The sequence below is a fragment of the Natrix helvetica genome (genome assembly GCF_964273705.1).
Source record: "Natrix helvetica genome assembly, chromosome: 12".
NCBI classification, from domain to species: Eukaryota; Metazoa; Chordata; class Lepidosauria; order Squamata; family Natricidae; genus Natrix; species Natrix helvetica.
This window is the reverse complement of record NC_138556.1, coordinates 7,321,216-7,339,222: the sequence shown is the minus strand read 5'-3', so window position 1 is coordinate 7,339,222 and position 18,007 is coordinate 7,321,216. Positions and strand designations below refer to the sequence as shown.

Genomic DNA, 18,007 nt, shown 5'->3' with positions numbered 1-18,007 from the left:
GAGGTCTTCTAGTCCAACCCACCATTCAAGCAGGAGATGTTATACCATTCTGTACAAATGGCTGCCTAATCTCTTCTTTTTCAGTGCTGTTGTAACCTTGAGTGGTTGCTAAACAAGTGGTTTTAATCAAGAGTAGTACTTCCATCAGAAGTACCCCATCATCACTGATGTTTCAACAGACTTTGCTTGGGGTACCAGCAATGGGAGGAGACTCTTACTTCTTGGAAGACTAGAACACAACCAAATCATCATTTCCCAACCACAATATTTATTTATTGAAAGGGCAGAAGACTAACTCCTCAGGAATGGTGGCGGGGGGGGGGGGAGCCTTGAAAAAAGTGACTTGTTGCTCTTTGAGTCCAAGAGTTTTGGTCGCCACGATGTAAAAAAGACGTTGAGACTCTAGAAAGAGTGCAGAGAAGAGCAACAAAGAGGATTAGGGAACTGAAGGCTAAAACATGTAAAGAACGGTTGCAGGAACTGGGTATGTCTACTTTTGATGAAAATAAAGGAGTAGGGGAGACATGATAGCAGTGCTCCGATATCTCAGGGGCTGCCACAAAGAAGAGGGAGTCAAACTATTCTCCAAAGCATCTGAAAGCAGGACAAGAAGTAATGGGTGGAACTAATCAAGGAGAGAAGCAACTTAGAACTAAGGAGAAATTTCCTGGCAGTGAGAACAATTAACCAGTGGAACAACTTGTAAATGCCCCAATACTGGAAGTTTTTAAGAAGAGATTGGACAACCATTTGTCTGAAGTGGTGTAGGGTTTCCTGCCTAAGCAGGGGGTTGGACTAGAAGTCCTTCGAGGTCCCTTCCAACTCCGTTATTCTAATTCTAAGTTATCTCTCCTTCTCAGTTTCCATGCAGAGAGCTGTGTCTTCATCTTCGAGAGGGCAAAGTGAAATTAGCTTGAGAGAGGCAGTGTTTTTAAAGCCAGACAACTGCTTCCTTTTGGCTGAGCTGGCAGCTTGCCCCGTGTCATCCTGTCATTTGCAGAGTTTGGCTCACTGTATTGGGTGGTCTATAAACCAAGATTTATGTCTCAATGCAACTGCTTTATTTAAGGCACAGTTAGAGGGATTTTCTTCAGTATTGTGTGAATACCTTTGTTCTTGGCTGCATTAACAGAAGGATAGAATCAAGATCACGTGAAAGGTTAATGCCACTTTATAATGCCTTGGTAAGGCCACACTTTGGCATTCTGCATCCAGTTTTGGTTGCCACGATTTTAAAAAAACGTGGAGACTCTAGAAAGAGTGCAGAGAAGAGCAATGAACAGGATTAGGGGACTGGAGGCTAAAACATATAAAGAACAGTTGCTGGTATTGGATATGTCTAATTTAATGGAAAGAAGGACTATGATAGCAGTCTTCCAATATCTAAGAGGCTGCCACAAAGAAGAGGGAGTCAAGCTATTCTCCAAAGCACCTGAAAGCAAGACATAGCATACTACTGTGGGATGTTATGAGAAATATAGAGGGACACGGTGCTCAGTGGCTAAGACACTGAGCTTGTCAATGAGAAGGTCGGCAGTTCAAACCCCTAGCACCGTGTAACGGAGTGAGCTCCCGTGACTTGTCCCAGCTTCTGCCAACCTAGAAATTCGAAAGCATATAAAAATGCAAGTAGAAAAATAGGGACCATCTTTGGTGGGAAGGGAACAGCATTCCATGCGCCTTCGGCGTTTAGTCATGACCACGGAAATGTCTTCGGACAGTGCTGGCTCTTCGGCTTTGAAATGGAGATGAGCACCACCCCCTAGAGTCAGGATTGACTAGCCCATATGTGTGAGGGAGCCTTTACCTTTACCTATGAGAAATATATTGGATGCTTTAGAAGGTATCATGTCATCGGGGTAACACGATAGCAATGTTCCCATATTTGAGGGGCTGCCAGAAAAAAGAGGAAGTCCACCTATTTTCTAAGGCACCTGAGGGCAGGACAAGAAACAATGGATGGAAACTAATCAAGGAGAGATCCAACGTAGAACTAAGGAGACATTTTCTGACAGGGATAACAATTAACCAGTGGAACAACTTGCCTCCAGAAGTTGTGAATGCTCCAACACTGGAGGTTTTTAAGAAGAGAATGGTAAAAGGTTTCCTAGTTGAGCAGGGGGTTGGACTAGAAGTCCTCCAAGGTCCCTTCCTATTCTGTTATTCCATTCTATTCTAATTTATGTTGCTAAGTCTTTTTATTGCTGTATTTAAGTTTGTTTTTTTTAAAATAAAAAACCCTATAATTTTGTCTTAGAGTCATTGGTTATGTTCAGAAATTCTGACTCATTTCTCACTAGGGAGGGGAAAACTCTAACCCAATTGCTGAGACTTTAGTTAACACTAAATTCCATCAATTATTTATTTCGTGGCTGAATTCCTGCATCATATTAAGCCAAATTCTGTTCAACTCTTAAAAGATTTTTTTAATAAGTGAATCCAGGAAGAAGCCCAGATTGCTCGCCAGGTCTGTCTGGGGCAGTGCCACTCCATCCAAAACCAGACATGGAAGAATTTTTGCCAAAATCAGAAACCTAAATTAGAGAAAAATGACAATGTGCCGTTTTAATCTGTGCACTGGAACTGACTACAAAAGAAAAAAATATCAGGATAACAAAGTTGGAAGGGACCTTGGAGGTCTTCTAGTCCAACCCTCTGTAAAGCTGGAGGCTCTGTACCATTCCAGATAAGTCTAATCTCTTCTTGAAAGCTTCCGGTGGTGGCCCCCCCCCCCACAACTTTTGAAGACAAGTCTTTCCACTGATGAATTATTCTCACTGTCAAGAAATTCCTCGTTAGTTCCAGATTGCTTCTCTCCTTGATTAGTTTCCGCCCGTGGTTTTTTTGTCTTACCTTCTGGTGCTTTGGAGAATAAGTTGACTCATTTTCTCTATGACAGCCTCAGATAGTGGAAGACTGCTATCATGACATCCCTAGTCCTTCTCTTTGTTAAACTAGACATGCTGAATTCCTGCAACTATATATTTTATCCTCCAGTCCCTAATCAGCTTTGTTGCTCTTCTCTGCACTCTTTCTAGAGTCTCAACCTCATTTGTATCATAGTGACCAAAACTGAACAGAATACTCCTAGACTGGTCTTACTAAATTTAAAGTGGTACTATTGTACCCTATGACTATCATTAAGTGTTGTACCTTATGATTTGTGACAAATGTATCTTTTCTTTTATGTACACTGAGAGCATATGCACCAAAGACAAATTCCTTGTGTGTCCAATCACACTTGGCCCAAAAGAATTGTATTCTATTCTATTATTCTATTTTATTATTATATTCTATTCTTCTGTTCTGTTCTCCTCTGTTTCATTCTATTCTATTCTGTTCTATTCTATTATTCTATTGTGTTCTGTTCTATTCTATTCTGTTCTGTTCTATTCTATTCTGTGTCATTCTATTCTATTCTATTCTATTCTATTATTCTATTCTATTATTCTATGTTATTATTCTATTCTATTCTTCTGTTCTGTTCTCTTTTGTTTCATTCTATTCTATTCTGTTCTGTTCTATTATTCTATTGTGTTCTGTTCTGTTCTATTCTGTTCTGTTCTATTATATTATATTCTGTTCTCTTCTCTTCTATTATTCTGTTCTGTCCTATTCTATATTCTATTCTATTCTTTTCTATTCTCTTTTGTTTCATTCTATTCTATTCTGTTCTGTTCTATTATTCTATTGTGTTCTGTTCTATTCTATTCTGTTCTGTTCTATTCTATTATATTCTGTGCTGTTCTCTTCTATTATTCTGTTCTGTCCTATTCTATATTCTATTCTATTCTAACACTTCACATGAACTTGTTACTATTCCCTTCAATACAGAGTTATTCATTGTTAGGTTTTATTCGCAGAGTTGAAATATGTCTTCCATGTTTGGGAAACCTCGAGCTGTCCCCTGGGCGAACGAACGCCACCTCCCAAACCTTCTGCAGGAGTGCAATGTGGCGATCCTGGGCTGTCAAGGAGCTGGGAAATCAGGTTAGGAGACAAGTCTGTTCCTTCTGGGGCAGCATCTCAGTCCTCCTCACAGGCTGTTCTGAAGATGGTTCTTTGTGGCTTTGACTATCCTTATGCACTATTTTGCACTTTGGATATACGGAAGGAAAGGAAATGCAACACATCTGAGAAAACCAGATTGAGGAGACCTGGGTGAGTCCAGGAGAGGACACTGCCTCATCACCTACTCTTAAGTAGACTTTGTATCTGCTTACCAATTATTTACTTAATCGTGGTTAGCTGAATTAATTTGATTGTCTGGGCTGATAAAACATACTGGTTAATATGTCTGTGGAGATTCTCAGTCATCCAGGTCATAGTTATCTGTAAGGTGCTTTTTCCAAAAGGCAACAGGAGGAGGAGGGCAGAAGGAGTGGCAGGAGGAGGAGGAGGAGTCAGAGGAGGAGGAGGAGGGGAGGAGGAGGGGAAGAAGAAGAAGAAAAAGAAGAAGAAGAAGAAGAAGAAGAAGAAGAAGAAGAAGAAGAAGAAGAAGAAGAAGAAGAAGAAGAAGAAGAAGAAGAAGAAGAAGAAGAAGAAGAAGATAGTTTCACTTCTCATCCAAGAAGCTTCATCAGTTGTGATGGTTGGGGGATGGAAGGATAGTTACTCTTTGTCTTCTTCCTCAAGGAAAAACAGCCCAGTTGCTTTTTTGAAAAAGCACCTTTGACACACTGGTTAAGAATCAACATCCTGAATTAAACCCAGAGGGAAACTGGCAACCAGTACAGCTTGCAGAGCAGAGGTGTAACTTCTGCAGTTCTGGGAATTAGAGAATGACAGCATTGGAAGGGACCTAAATTGGAGATCTTCTAATCTAATCCCGTGCTCATAACTGCCCACATAGTCCCATTTTGCACCTCCTGAAGCTTCTGGATATCCTTCAGGGGCTTTTTCAGGAAAGAATCTCAAATTAGTTGAAGGAGAAACTGACTTCACGCAGAAGAAGTAACCCTCTCTCTTTTCTTGCAGCGCTAACGGTGAAGTTTCTTACCAAGAGGTTTATAAGCGAATACGACCCCAATCTGGGTAAGCCTGAAAGTGTCTCCTTCATGCTTCCATGTTGTCCTTTTTGCAATCTCAACTCAATCAGGATTCCCAGCTTTGGACCAGCTTAGCTTCTGATCCCAGATCAAGTCCACCTGTTGGGAAACCCACTTTACAATCCAGGTTTAATCCAGATAACACACACTTGAAAGGTTTGTGCATTCCCCATGAACAGAAACTGGAAGTTGGGATACCAAAGAGAGATTTTCAGGTCAATTATCGGTCGGCTAGGACAATCCTGCTTTGGGTTGCAACAAATGACTCAGATCCAGAGAGGCCACCAGCAACCACCCACCCGACACGGGGGCGGGGGGGGGGGGAGATAGAAGGAAAAGGGATGTCCCAGCAAGTAGAAAAATGGCTCCCCTTTTGGGGGTCCCTGGAAAATGTCAACCCTCTTCAGGAGCTTTTTGTTTTTTCTAAACATGCTGCAGGGTATTTTAAGTTCTTCCAAGTTCTGCTTGCAAATATGCTTCATGGCTGTTTCAAAACAAGCTGCCAGATTTAGAGCACATACCAAGGAAAATAGAGATGGAAAACAATGATTGCTTAGGAGGGCAAGGAGAGGCTTCTGGACTTTAAAAAAAAAACTTCCAGAAAGTTAACGAGCTGTGAGACAGATCCCTTGTCAACTCACAAATCCCCCTTGAAATGGCAAGGAGCCAAGACCAAATGACCTTAAGAGATTTCTTGGCTGTCCTTCTCCTCAGCCTATAGTTGGATTTCCTGGATTTCTCAATCAGAATAGAGCTGGAAGGGACCATGGAGGTCTTCTAGTCCAACCCCCTGCTAAAGCAGGGGGCCCTATATCGTTTTGGACAATGGATGTCCAGTCTCTTCTTAAAAACCTCCAGTGATGGAGCACCCACAACTTCTGGAAGTTGATATCAATCAATCAGAATGGAGCTGGAAGAGACCTTGGAGGTCTTCTAGTCCAACCCCCCTGCTCAAGCAAGAGATCTTATATCATTTTACACAGGTGACTGCCCAGTCTCTTCTTAAAAACCTCCAGTGATGAAGTACCTACAACTTCTGAAGGCAACATCTGTTCCCCTGGTTAATTGTCCTCACTGTTAGGAGGTTTCTCCTTACTTCCAGGTTGCTCCTCTTCCTGATTAGTTTCCATCCACGATTTCTTGTCTTGCCTTCTGGTGCTTTGGAAAATAAGTTGACCCCCCCTTTTTTGTGTGGCAGCCCCTCAAATACTGGAATACTGCTATCATGTCCCCCCCACCCCCAGTCCTTCTTTTTCCTCGACTGGCCAAACCCAAACCCTGCATATGTTTTAGTCTCCAGGCCTTAGTTGCTCTTCTCTGCACATTTTCCAAAGTCTCAACATCTTTTTTTGTAATGTGGTGATCAAAGCTGGATGCAATCTTCCAGCTGTGGTCTTACTAAGGGTTTTTAATGGATGGAAAACCAGAGTATTCCAGTGGGGGCATTTTTATTCTCTGCTTAAACCAGCACTTAGAACCACAGTGCTGTGCCTGGGATTCTAAAACTCGGGGGGAAAAGCCTGCATTGGGTTATACTTTCATGCGCTTTATCACTTCCATCTCTCTCTGCTAAACATTCTGAAGGTTTAATTTAAAGGAGACGCTAAGTGTGAGATGCCCGAGTTTGCTCTTTGGAGGAGGACTGGGTGTGAAGTCAGCCCAAGTGTTGTTTTGAAATCCAGTCCTGCTTAATGGGATCTCCGATTTATGGTCAAATTTTATTGGATCTTTGTGAAATAGGGATTGGTGGGCTGAGTCGCTCGGAAAATTGTGTTTAGGTTTAAGAAAAGAAATTAGTAGCTGAGTGAGTTCATACATCTTGCACTAAGCTATTGCATGATTTCTTTGCTCCGATTTCAGCACATTGGACAAACTGAATCAATGGTGGTCTACGCAGTTATTATTTTTTTGTTTTCTGTAGGTTATACATTTAGCCCCTGGGCTCTCATAATAGGCTTTAAAAGACCCTGAAATCTTGAGGACCTCCTGCTATTAGGGTGAACAACACTGAGTCAGATGGTGTGATATTCAGATGGACCATTTTCTCGGTCCCCAAAGAGATTCTAGAACAATACCAACCATCACCCCCCCCCCTGCGGTCTTTCCATCCCCAGACAAACCACAGTTTGAAATCCTGGAGGGCTCTGCCAGTGAGTTAGACCAAGGTTATGTCTTGATCTATGGCATCCATTTCCGTTTGTTTTCTGTTTATCGGTGCATCCAGGGAAAGCTATGAGCAAGGAGTCAGACCGAAGCTAGGAACTTCATCAATCAGCGACAAAAAGGCTGGGGTATAATTGTGTTGGGAATTCTTGGCAGGTAGCTGTGTTGAGTCATATCCAGAAGTTTGAAGAACGACAGAGGAGGCTTTCAGGGAAGGCACAGAAGAATAAATTCTGGATCCTTTTTGGGGGGGTGGGTTGTTTTGCAAGGATGTTTTCCATTCATTTTGCATACTGAGATTACTTTTCAAAAGTTGTGGATTTCATTGAAAAGGCTCCAGCGATCCGAATAATTAATGCATACGAAATAAAGTAGGCAGGCAATATCTACTTCAATGAGAAGTAGCAATCTAATTCCCACATTCCTTTTTTCTCCCCTTTGAACAATCCGTGCAAAAGTGACCGGATGATGGACAAGCATGTGACACTCAGTTTAGCATTGCCTTTTTTATTATTTTAACATTTAAAAATAGGTTGCAGGATTAGGTCTGTTGCTGTCTGCCTCCTTTGCATAGACATGAGCCGAGAAAAATTTCCAAGGAATTTGCTTGGGTAGTTGGAGAGATATCTCGACGGCTTCTTGATTCAACAGAATTGTTGAATCTGTATGAATTTTGTTCATTTCAGTCCAGTGCCAATTGAGCAGAGTTGTGCAGTGACCTAGAGGTGCCTTACAAACAGGAGGCTGGGCACAATGAGAATATATCTGCTGAACAAAGCTCTGCATTGGCAACAGGAAGGGCATCCGGTCATTAAAACACTCTGCTAACTCCATTCAGTTGCCGAGACTCCACCCTGCAAGGGATTAGGGGTCGTTAAAAGAAGATTATGATGTACATAATATTATGTATGTGTATATATATAAAATGGAGTGGTGTGGTGGCCTAGAGGTGAAGCTCTCGCTTCGCAATCAGGAGGCTGTGAGTTTGATCCTAGGTAGGGGCAGATATTTCTCTGTCTGGGCACACTGAGAATATATCTGCTGAACAAAACTCCACACTGGTGACAGGAAAGGCATTGGGCCATTCAAACGATCTGCTAGCTCCGTTCAGTTGCCCAGACTCTGGCCCGCAAGGGATTATGGTGTCGTTAAATGATGATGATGAGTCCCGGTGGCAATCTCAATGCTCTACATGAGGAAGATGAGACACAATCAGCACCTCCTCTAAAGGTCCCAGCTTAGTTTAGGGGTACATAAATCCTGGCTTCTCCCAAAACGATCTACCAACTTTCAAAACCTTTGCTTTGCAGAAGACACTTACGCTTCGGAAGAGATAGTAGACCAACAGCCCATCTTGCTCAAAGTGATGGATACAGCCGATCAGGTAGGTCAATGAACGCTCAACCATCCAAGCCCAAAGTATCTTTTAAAGGGTTAAGAGCATGGCAAGCGAACCAACATTTGTTAATCGGAGATGTTTCGTTACTCATCCAAGTGACTTCATCATTCAAGCAAATTTTTTTAAAAAAAAGTTACTTGGATGAGTAACGAAACATCTCAGATTCACAAACTTTGGTCCCCATGCCATGATTATAACCTTTTAAGAAGCTGATCAGATAACGGCAGTAGAGCAAAATACTGTTGAACAAGTTGCAATGAAATCCAGGTGGGTGAGCAGAGCCTCCCTCTGCCACCACTACCAGTTCGGACAAACCAGCAGCAGTCCACCTCTGGAACTGTTCCCCTTGAGTTTCTTGGTTATGAGCAACTTTAGGTCCTTGGAATTCCATGGAGCACAATACTTATTTATTTATTTAGCATACGGCAGCGCAAAACTTACAAATAGTTGTGATTCAGTGATCTGTATCCACCTCATCTTCTTTGCAAATTGCCTGAGAGTTTTGCAAACTTGATGTATTTAAGGTCAAATATATGCAGTTTTGTAGAAAGGGCCCAGGATCCATGAGATTTTGTCCCAAAGGCACCGAGTGCCAAAAGTTGCAAGTAGTGATGGGATCCAATAGTCGATCTCTGAGTAGTGTCTTCTTTCTCATGTGACTTTGGCAATGCAAGGAGCAAGACTTAATTGTCTTATTTTTATATTATTTGCTTCCCCCCCCCCCCCGCCCACCTCTCCAGATCAGCTTACTTAAAATAAGCCCTGCATTCTTCTTTGGAGTTTGTTAGTTTCATGTTTCTTCTGCTATATTGTAGAATATTTCTCAGGATAGTTTTAAAAGGACAGAGTCAAATCAACGGAATAGTGTTCCGTTTAAAATGGAAAAGAAAGTTTCTTTCCATGAAAATTAAAGCAGGATTGCAGCTTAAAAGGTTAAAAGCCAGAGAGAAGGCTTGAGATTCTCCCCTCTTATTGGAAGATCAAAATACACTGATTTGAGATAAGTTGGAAAGTTATGTGTGACCCGAGGCAACCGCCTTCTCTCCTTTCATCAAAACTCACAATGGCTTTTTAATGGACTTCCAAGGGCAGCGTCCAACTGTTTTGGATTTCAAAGGGGCTTTGAAACAATAGATGCCTGGAGATAGGGCCTCCTTCAGCCTTGCTACATTTCTCCCCTGGTTCCATTTTACCTTCATTCCTGCCAAGATGGATATGTTGTTTGCTGCCAAGATAATGTTGTGGCCTGCCAGCAGAACTGGCAACAGATTCAGACAGTGAGGAGGTTGGGGAGGAACATGGCCAGTCCTGGAATCTTGGGAAGGCTCTGTTGAGGGCTTTGCTTTGGAGGCAGAGAGGGGGCCAGGACCGTATGCCAGTTATCAGCTGCCTTCAAAGTCAGACATCAATGAGGCAGACCAACAGCTGGAGCCTGTTCCCAGTGTGCACATACGCAGAGTTGCCAGATGAAGGGAACAGCTAAAGAACGGGGGTGACATGGGAGTAAGGCCACAGGTGGACGATGAATGACCCCTCCCAGAGGAAATAAAAGAGGAGCGAAAGGGGAGTGGAGTTTGCAGGAGACAATTAGTTCGCTTAATTGGTTCATGACTCTCCGAGACGCCTTGCCAAATTTTGCAGATATCGGCCTGGCAGCTCTCCAAGCCAGAGAAGGTCTGTGATTGAAAATCCTCCCTTGAAAGACTTTGCTGGATGTGAATGAGCAGAATTCACAGTCAATTAATTAAAGGAGTTTTTGTTGGGACCAGGAGTTTGCTTCAAGCTCTTGGGATGAAGCCTCGGTCAGAACAGATGAATGTGTAGTTTGCTGTTAGATGAGAGAGATGCTGGGCCTTCTAACTGATTCCCGCATGCTTCTCTGTCAGGACATACCAGTGGGCTGTGAGAGGTATTTGAACTGGGCCAATGCCTTTCTAGTAGTCTACAGCATTGACAACCGGAAGAGCTTTGAAGGATGTCAACGGTACCTGGATCTCATTGCTCTCCACTTGAAGAACACGTTCCATGAATCTCCAGTTCTCCTGATAGGGAACAAGCTGGATATGGAACAGTACAGGTAAGAGCTCTGCCCACGGAGGGGATGGATGAATTCCTATCATTGGGGAAAGGGAGCCTCCTGTAGGAGAAGAGGAGGCAGAGCTGCAGAGGGATGGAGTTAAGCACCTCATCAGCTTTAAATCGTTACATTGCCACAAACAGTCCAATTCCGATCCCTCTTGAATTCCCTTGACTCTTATCTGGAGCCAATTTAGTACTGAACTTGAGTTCATTAGATCAACGTTAGGTGCAAATGATCGGGACCACATTGTGCTTGTAAGTTGCGAAGTGGTGTCCGACCCATCGCGACCCCATGGACAACATTCTTCCAGGCCTTCCTCTACCATCCTCTGGAGTCGTTTTAAGCTCACGCCGACTGCTTCAGTGACTCCAGCCAGCCACTTCATTCTCTGTCGTCCCCTTCTTCTTTTGCCCTCCATCGTTCCCAGCATTAGGCTCTTCTCCAGGGAGTCCTTCCTTCTTAATGAGAAGGAAGGACCCGAGACCATATGTTAAGTTGCAATTCAGACATTTAATCGCTCAAGCCTGAATACAAGAACCTGGCCAACTAAAGTCCTGTATTAAATTGGCACCCGATAATGGTCAACAGAATTTAAGAGGAGTTGGAATTAAACCATTTATGGGAATGTAATAACTCTAAGCCTATAACATGCTTAACCCCACCTCCCCAACTCTGTCTGCCCTTTTCCTACACATCCCCTACCTTCCTGGCTTTGTCCAACCACCCAGAAGCATCAAGAGGGGACAATTTATCGCTGGTCACCCTTTCCTGTCTCTAGGTTTCTTCTCAGCACAAGACTCCAGGATGACACGCATTACTGGATTCTAAAACTATTTCCCAAATGGTTAGGGGGGGGGTTGTCTCAGAGAGCGATAGAAGACAGATTTCAAGGGGAGAGGAGGAGAAGTAAACAAACAAGGCAGGAAAGGAAGTAAAGCTGTCCGTTCCAGTTTTGAATTCTCCTCCTGGATTGCTCTTCAATCTCTTGGGAAGAAACAATTTTGTTTTGGTCACTTCAATCCCTTTCTCAGCTCGCACGGGGTTGTTGACTGAGCAAGTAGCTGTGGTCAGAGATGTCCCCACAGGGTCAATAAAGCCCATATTCTGGCTGCAACTAAACTATAAAAGCCCCGATGCTTTTTAAGTATGTTGTAAAATAAGGTTGATGCTGTGGGCAGTTGCAGTTGCACTGATGCGCAGAAGGCAGAGGAGAGGAGAGTAATGGAAATCTATGGGCTGATCCTTGGGACGGAAGAGCCACCACTGCTAGCGAAGCCCCACCCTAGCTCTGGGGATAAAAGGCAGGGGGCAGAGATGAATCCCTTTCTCAGCTCACACGGGGTTGTTGACTGAGCAAGTAGCTGTGGTCAGAGGTGTACCCACAGGGTCAATAAAGTCCATACTCTGGCTGCAACTAAACTATAAAAGCCCTGATGCTTTTTAAGTATGTTGTAAAATAAGGTTGATGCTGTGGGCAGTTGCAGGTTGCCATTTTAACCTTTTTTTGATCGCCCACCTTACATAGTAAAACTTGGTTGGGGTCCTGCATCATACTGAGCTACAAAACCAAATCAAAACAATACCAGTTGTATTCCTAAGTGTCAGAGCAACGTGACCTGCTCAAACTCGCTGTTGTGGCCTGGTGGCCGCCTGAACCTCCAGCAGCCAAATCAGATGAGGAGGAGAGTGGGGGTCAGGATCAGCATCAAGGCAACCTGAGAGCTTTGAGGAGGAAGAGGGAATGGAGGTCTCAGAGAGAGAGAGAGAGAGACAGACAGAGACAGAGAGACAGAGAGACAGAGGGGGAGGCTGGGCTGGCCCTCAGCCCTCAGACAGAGAGTCAACAGCCCCCAGATCTGGAGGTGGCTGATGAGGAACAGGAGGAACAGCTTGATTCAGTGCCTGACACACTGATGCACAGAAGGCAGAGGAGAGGAGAGTAATGGAAATCTATGGGCTGATCCTTGGGATGGAAGAGCCACCACTGCTAGCGAAGCCCCACCCTAGCTCTGGGGATAAAAGGCAGGGGGCAGAGATGAATAGATGTGGCAGACAGCTATTCATCTCCTGGATGGATGGACTAGTTAGCCTGCTGTGTGGGGGCTGCTGTTACTCCTAATAAAGGAACAAATAAATTAATTGAATTCAGGGGTTTTGTCATGTTTAGGTAGCTTCCATAGCCATTGATGCACCCCTTCTCCTCTCTTGGGAGCTCTCCCACTTCTAATCTCTTAGCACCTAGGAACTGTCTTGACCACACAGACGTCCCCCAATCTGGCTCCTTCCAGACTCTATGGGGGACTTCAATTCCCATAATTCTCAGCCAGCATTTGAAAAAAAGGAGAGAGAGGTGGCTGTAATAAATACAGCAACTCTACTTCATTGGACTAGGTTATTTCTTGACCCCGGACTTTACTTTGGTACGTCAGAAGAACTGAAAAAATAAATAGGTAGAAATAGGGAATTCAAGCCAGGATCTTGCTACCCACGTAAATCTAATCTCTTTTGGAATCTTCTGTGATGGTTCGTGCTTATAGCAGCTCTCTTATTTTCGTATCCTGTTTCATTGTTTTAATCTTCTTACCGCTCGATTGGAACGTAAGCCTCTCAAAGTCGTGCCGGATTGGAGTGTCCTCTAAGCCCCAGTAACTACACACGTACAGGCTGCTATAAGGCGATCCCGGTGCGCCTTGGGCTCCCCAGGCCCACATTGGCTGACCAAATGCATGGCTCAGAGCTGTAGAGGAATGTATTCCTTTAGAAGTCCTGTATCGGCTTTGCTTGCTTGGGAAGAGCATATACCATTTCAGATAAGTGACTGTCTAGACCAGTGATGGTTAACCCTTTCGGCACCGAGTGCTGAAACTGGAGCGTGTGCCGGAAGCCGGAAGAGAACAGCTGGCCAACACGCATACGTGGGCTGGAAACCGGAAGGGCAGCTGGAAATGGCGTGCCTGCCCAGAGAGGCTTCTGCATGCCACCTCTGGCACATGTGCCATAGGTTCACCATCACAGATCTGGACTCTTCTTAAAAACATCCAGTGATGGAGTTCCCACAATGTCAGGAGACAATGCCTCTCTTTAGGGAGCATTCACATCTGGCAACTAATGGACATGGGTCAGTTCTTGTGTTGTCTCTTTTCTTTTAAATTTTTATTTTTTATTTTTTCTTAACATACAGTACATATAATCCAAAGTATACCATTACATCTTAACCAACGTTTTTTTCTTTAAATATTCAATATTATATCAATTCCTCTTACCATCAAGCCACAACAACTATCGTTTGCTCTTCTGCTTTCCATACACCATATCATAGTCTATTTCATTTTGACCTATCTCTCCTCCTCCCTACCTCTTTTCTTCTCTCTGCCATCTCTCTCTTCTCTACTTCCCCTTGCTCTCTCCCTCTCCTGTCCCCTTTCCACTCCTTCCCTCTCTCCTACTCTTTTCCTCCCTTCTATTACTCTCTCTCCTCTCTCCCTCTTTCCCTCTCTTTTTCTTCTTTCCACTCTCTAATTTCAGCGTCTGAGCAAGCTCCATTTAATATTGGTGGCATTAATAATTGTATTCCAGAAAAGATTTTTCATATTGCTAATTTTGCATACCTTCTCTTTTTAAAAGTAAACCTATATACAAGTTCCATTTGTGAGCTGGATTCAGGTTTCCAGCTATCCTCATAATACTATTACATAGTTATACATCATTACGCGCACATACTTTTTAGGTCTCTTGTTATAATTTTAATTATATTGTCAGGTTTCTTAAAAATGCCCTAATGGATTCATGAGTATCGAGCCAAGTTTCAATACAAAACATTTATTAGGAGCACCATTAGGCAAGGCCTTTTCGCAGTCAGATCTGAGCTTTGAGTTACAGCTGAACTTTACCCTGTTCCTTCCCTCCCCTCAGCCTGTGTCATAAATCACATTCCCCAATGAGGTGCACCCCTCCCAAGCCTACTGCGGTAATCTGAGATCTGACTTTAGCCGAAAGTATGTGTTGGATGCGCTCCACCCCTTCTCTCACTATGACAACTTTAGGAGTTGACAAATATATTGTTAGGCATATTTCCAAGTTCCCCCTCCATTTTCTCCCCCCCCCCCAGTATCTTTTCCAATTAATACTTTTCTTATTTGTAACCCAATCGAGTGTTGTCGCTTTTCACGTGGGATGTTCTCTCCTGGTTTCTTCTCCCAGACAGGTCACCAAAGCCGAAGGGATGTCCCTCGCCACCAAGTATGGCTCCTCCTTCCACGAAGTCTCGGCGTGCCTGGATTTTGAGTCCGTGCAGCGCATTTTCTACGAGGCGGTACGGGAAGTGCGGCGAGAGACGGACAGACCCCTGGCAGTCCGGCCCTTGTTCATCATTGAGGAGAAGCCCTCAGCCCACCTGGTCCCAACTGCCACCATCGCCTCCACCTACAACTCCCTCTCCACTGTCAACTACAAAGAGGTCCCTTCAGTTGCCCGGGCCAAGCTGGTCACGGTCAAATCCTCAAGAGCTCAAAGCAAGAGGAAGGCCCCGGCGCTGACGTTGCTGAAGGGCTTTAAGATATTCTAAGCGGGGATGCTGCAAGGTAGACTCCAAAGTAGAACACAGCTGTTGCAGGGTTGGGTTGAATCCCCAAGCAAGGATGGAGTCATTTCGAATATCCATCTCTTGGTCTTTCCTGCAGTCCAAGTGTCTGTCTAAGAATGCAAAGAAGCATTTTGAGGAAAGGCCATGAATTGACAGTGTGGACAAACTATGGATGAAGCCACCAGGTGGGGAAGGTGGTTCTAACCCTTTTTCTTGGTCATAAACATGTGGAGGACTCCACCATGTGCTGCTTGACCAATCGATGGAGGAATCCCACGGGAAGAGTTTGCTCTTGAGGTCTTTTCTTAGGACTGAATAGAGATTTGGGATGCCAGAGAGGCTTCGACCATCCAAAGAAATGATTTTACAAGGAGAAGACATAGAACATAGACTAACAGAATTGGAAGGGTGCTAGTCCAACCCGCTGCTCAAGCAGGAAACCCTGTACCATTCCAGATAAATGGCTGCCCAGTCTCTTCTTAAAGGCTCCATTAATGGAGCACCTACAACTTCCGGAGGCAAGCTGTTCCGCTGGTCGATTGTTCTCACTGTCAGGAAATGTCTCCTTAGTTCTAGGTTTCTTCTCTCCTTGATTAGTTTCCATCCATTACTTCTTGTCCTGCCTTGTTTTGGAATTCTGGACACTTGAAAATTTGGACATTCATACCCACCCCATGTTTTCCATGTCCCTAAGTGGTTAAGAAAAGCCACACCCCACGTCATGATTTCACCAACATTCTTTCCTGAATGCCTGAGTTCTCTTCCCTCGATAACAGAGAGATGGTTGGAAAAACAAAAACCACAGAACTGTTCAGCCGGCGGAAGAAATAATAACATACGGCCCTTATATATTTCCCCCCCTATGTTTGGAGGAGCAGTTTGTGAAAATAAAACAAAGGCAGGACAGAGGCGGGGAAAGCACAAAATGGACAAATGGACCCACAAGCCCAAGCAAAGCGCATTGAGGAGCCAGGGAATATGTGACTGTGAGAACCAATCATGGGTTTTATGATGATCCCTTTTGCACGGACAAAGTGTAGATTGTGTAGTAGGTGCACAGCTCCCTCTAGCGTTGCTGGGACAGACAATGAAACGTGTTCAGTCCTTTGTCCTTCGTGCTAATTTCTCCTCATCAACTCGAATTGATTAGTCAGATAATCAGATTAACAGAGTTGGAAGGGACCTTGTAGGCCATCTAGCCCAACCCCCCTCCCCTACCCAAGCAGGAGACTCTACACCATTTCTGACAAATGGCAATCCAATTTCTAATCTCTGTGATGAAGCCCCCACAACTTCTGAAGGCAACTTCTGTTCCGTGGGTTGATTGCTCTCACTGTCAGAAAATGTCTCCTTATTTCCAGTTTGATTCTCTCCTTGATCAGTTTCCATCCATTATTCCTTGTCTGGCTTTTGGGTGCTTTGGAAAATAGCTTGACCCCCCCGCTCCTCTCTGTGGCAGCCCCTCAAATATTGGAAGACTGCTATCACGTCTCCCCTGGTCCTTTTTTTCACTAGACTAGCCATGCTCAATTCCTGCAACCGTTCTTCGCATGTTTTAGTCTCCAGTCCCTTAATCATCTTGGTTGCACTTCTCTGCACTCTTTCTAGAGTCTTAACATCTTTTTCATAGTCTGCTGACCAAAACTGGATGCAGGACTCTAGGTGTGGTCTTACCAGGGCTTTATAGAGTGGTATTAGTACCTCACTTGATCTTCATTGTATCCCTCTGTTAATGCAATTTAGGATTGCATTGGCTTTTTTGGCTGCCGCTGCACATTGCTGGCTCATATTTAACTGGTTGTCCACTAAGACTCCAAGATCCCCCTCACAGGCACTGCTATTAAGCCTGGTCTCACCCAGTCTATATAGTCCTAATCATTTGTCCTAATCAACACAAAAACCCTGCCTGCATTGAATCACAAACCATGGCTAGGCATTGGGTTCACTAGTGTAGCACCCATAAGCACTAATTTGCTCAAATTCTGTCTTGGGCACAGCAGGCTCAGTTCCTTCCTGTCAATCTAAAACATTTCCTCTGAACCCCAAACCTGCCTATTGTACCCCAAGCCTCCTTACTTTTGTGGTAAATGTCAGTCAGGCCCCCTCCTAATGAAACAAAGCCTAGCTAAAATGTCTACTGATGTACAAATCACACAGTGGTGGTTTTCAAATTTTTTAGAACCTCTTCTGTAGGTGTGGCCTGCTTTGTGGGAGTGGCTTGTCAGCCATGTGACCAGGTGGGAGTGACATGCCAGCCATGTGACCAGGTGGGAGTGGCTTGCCAGCCATGTGACTGGGTGGGCATGGCCAACTTGTAAAATGTGGTGAAACTCACTTAACAACGGTCTTGCTTAGCAACCAAAATGTTGGCTCAGAAAATCTGGCATTGAAGCACGCAAGTCTTAAAACTGTCAGGTTATAAGACCCTTACACCCCTAACCCTTTAGAAAAAAAAACCCAGGGGTGTTCAAACTTGACAGCTTTAAGACTTGTGGACTTCAACTCCCAGAATTCCACCTCCAGTCATGTTGGCTCAGGAACTCTGGCATTTGAAGCACGCAAGTCTTAAAGCTGTCAAGTTACAAGACCCTTGCACCCCAACTTCATCTTCAACTCCCAGAATTCCTTCTCTCGCTCTTCATCTTGATGATGTGCGGACGGGCGGGGGGAGGGAGCTGGAACCGGTTCTAAACGGCACTGTAGATTTGTGGAACCTCTTCTATAGAAGAGGTGAG

At 44.2% G+C, this 18,007-nt stretch overlaps 1 protein-coding gene across 4 annotated transcripts in view; it reads left to right on the top strand.

Moving 5' to 3' along the window:
- RASL12 (RAS like family 12) overlaps positions 1-17,414 on the top strand; it is a 326,560-nt gene extending 309,146 nt beyond the window's left edge. For all 4 annotated transcript variants that reach the window (XM_081964548.1, XM_081964545.1, XM_081964546.1 and 1 more), the window contains 5 exons: positions 3,864-3,990; positions 4,978-5,034; positions 8,522-8,595; positions 10,497-10,687; positions 14,891-17,414. In XM_081964548.1, coding sequence (XP_081820674.1) covers positions 3,873-3,990; positions 4,978-5,034; positions 8,522-8,595; positions 10,497-10,687; positions 14,891-15,254 — 804 coding nt within the window. In that variant the 5' untranslated portion in view covers positions 3,864-3,872 and the 3' untranslated portion in view covers positions 15,255-17,414. The remainder of the gene's footprint in view (positions 1-3,863; positions 3,991-4,977; positions 5,035-8,521; positions 8,596-10,496; positions 10,688-14,890) is intronic.
- The last annotated feature ends 593 nt before the right edge of the window (positions 17,415-18,007 follow it).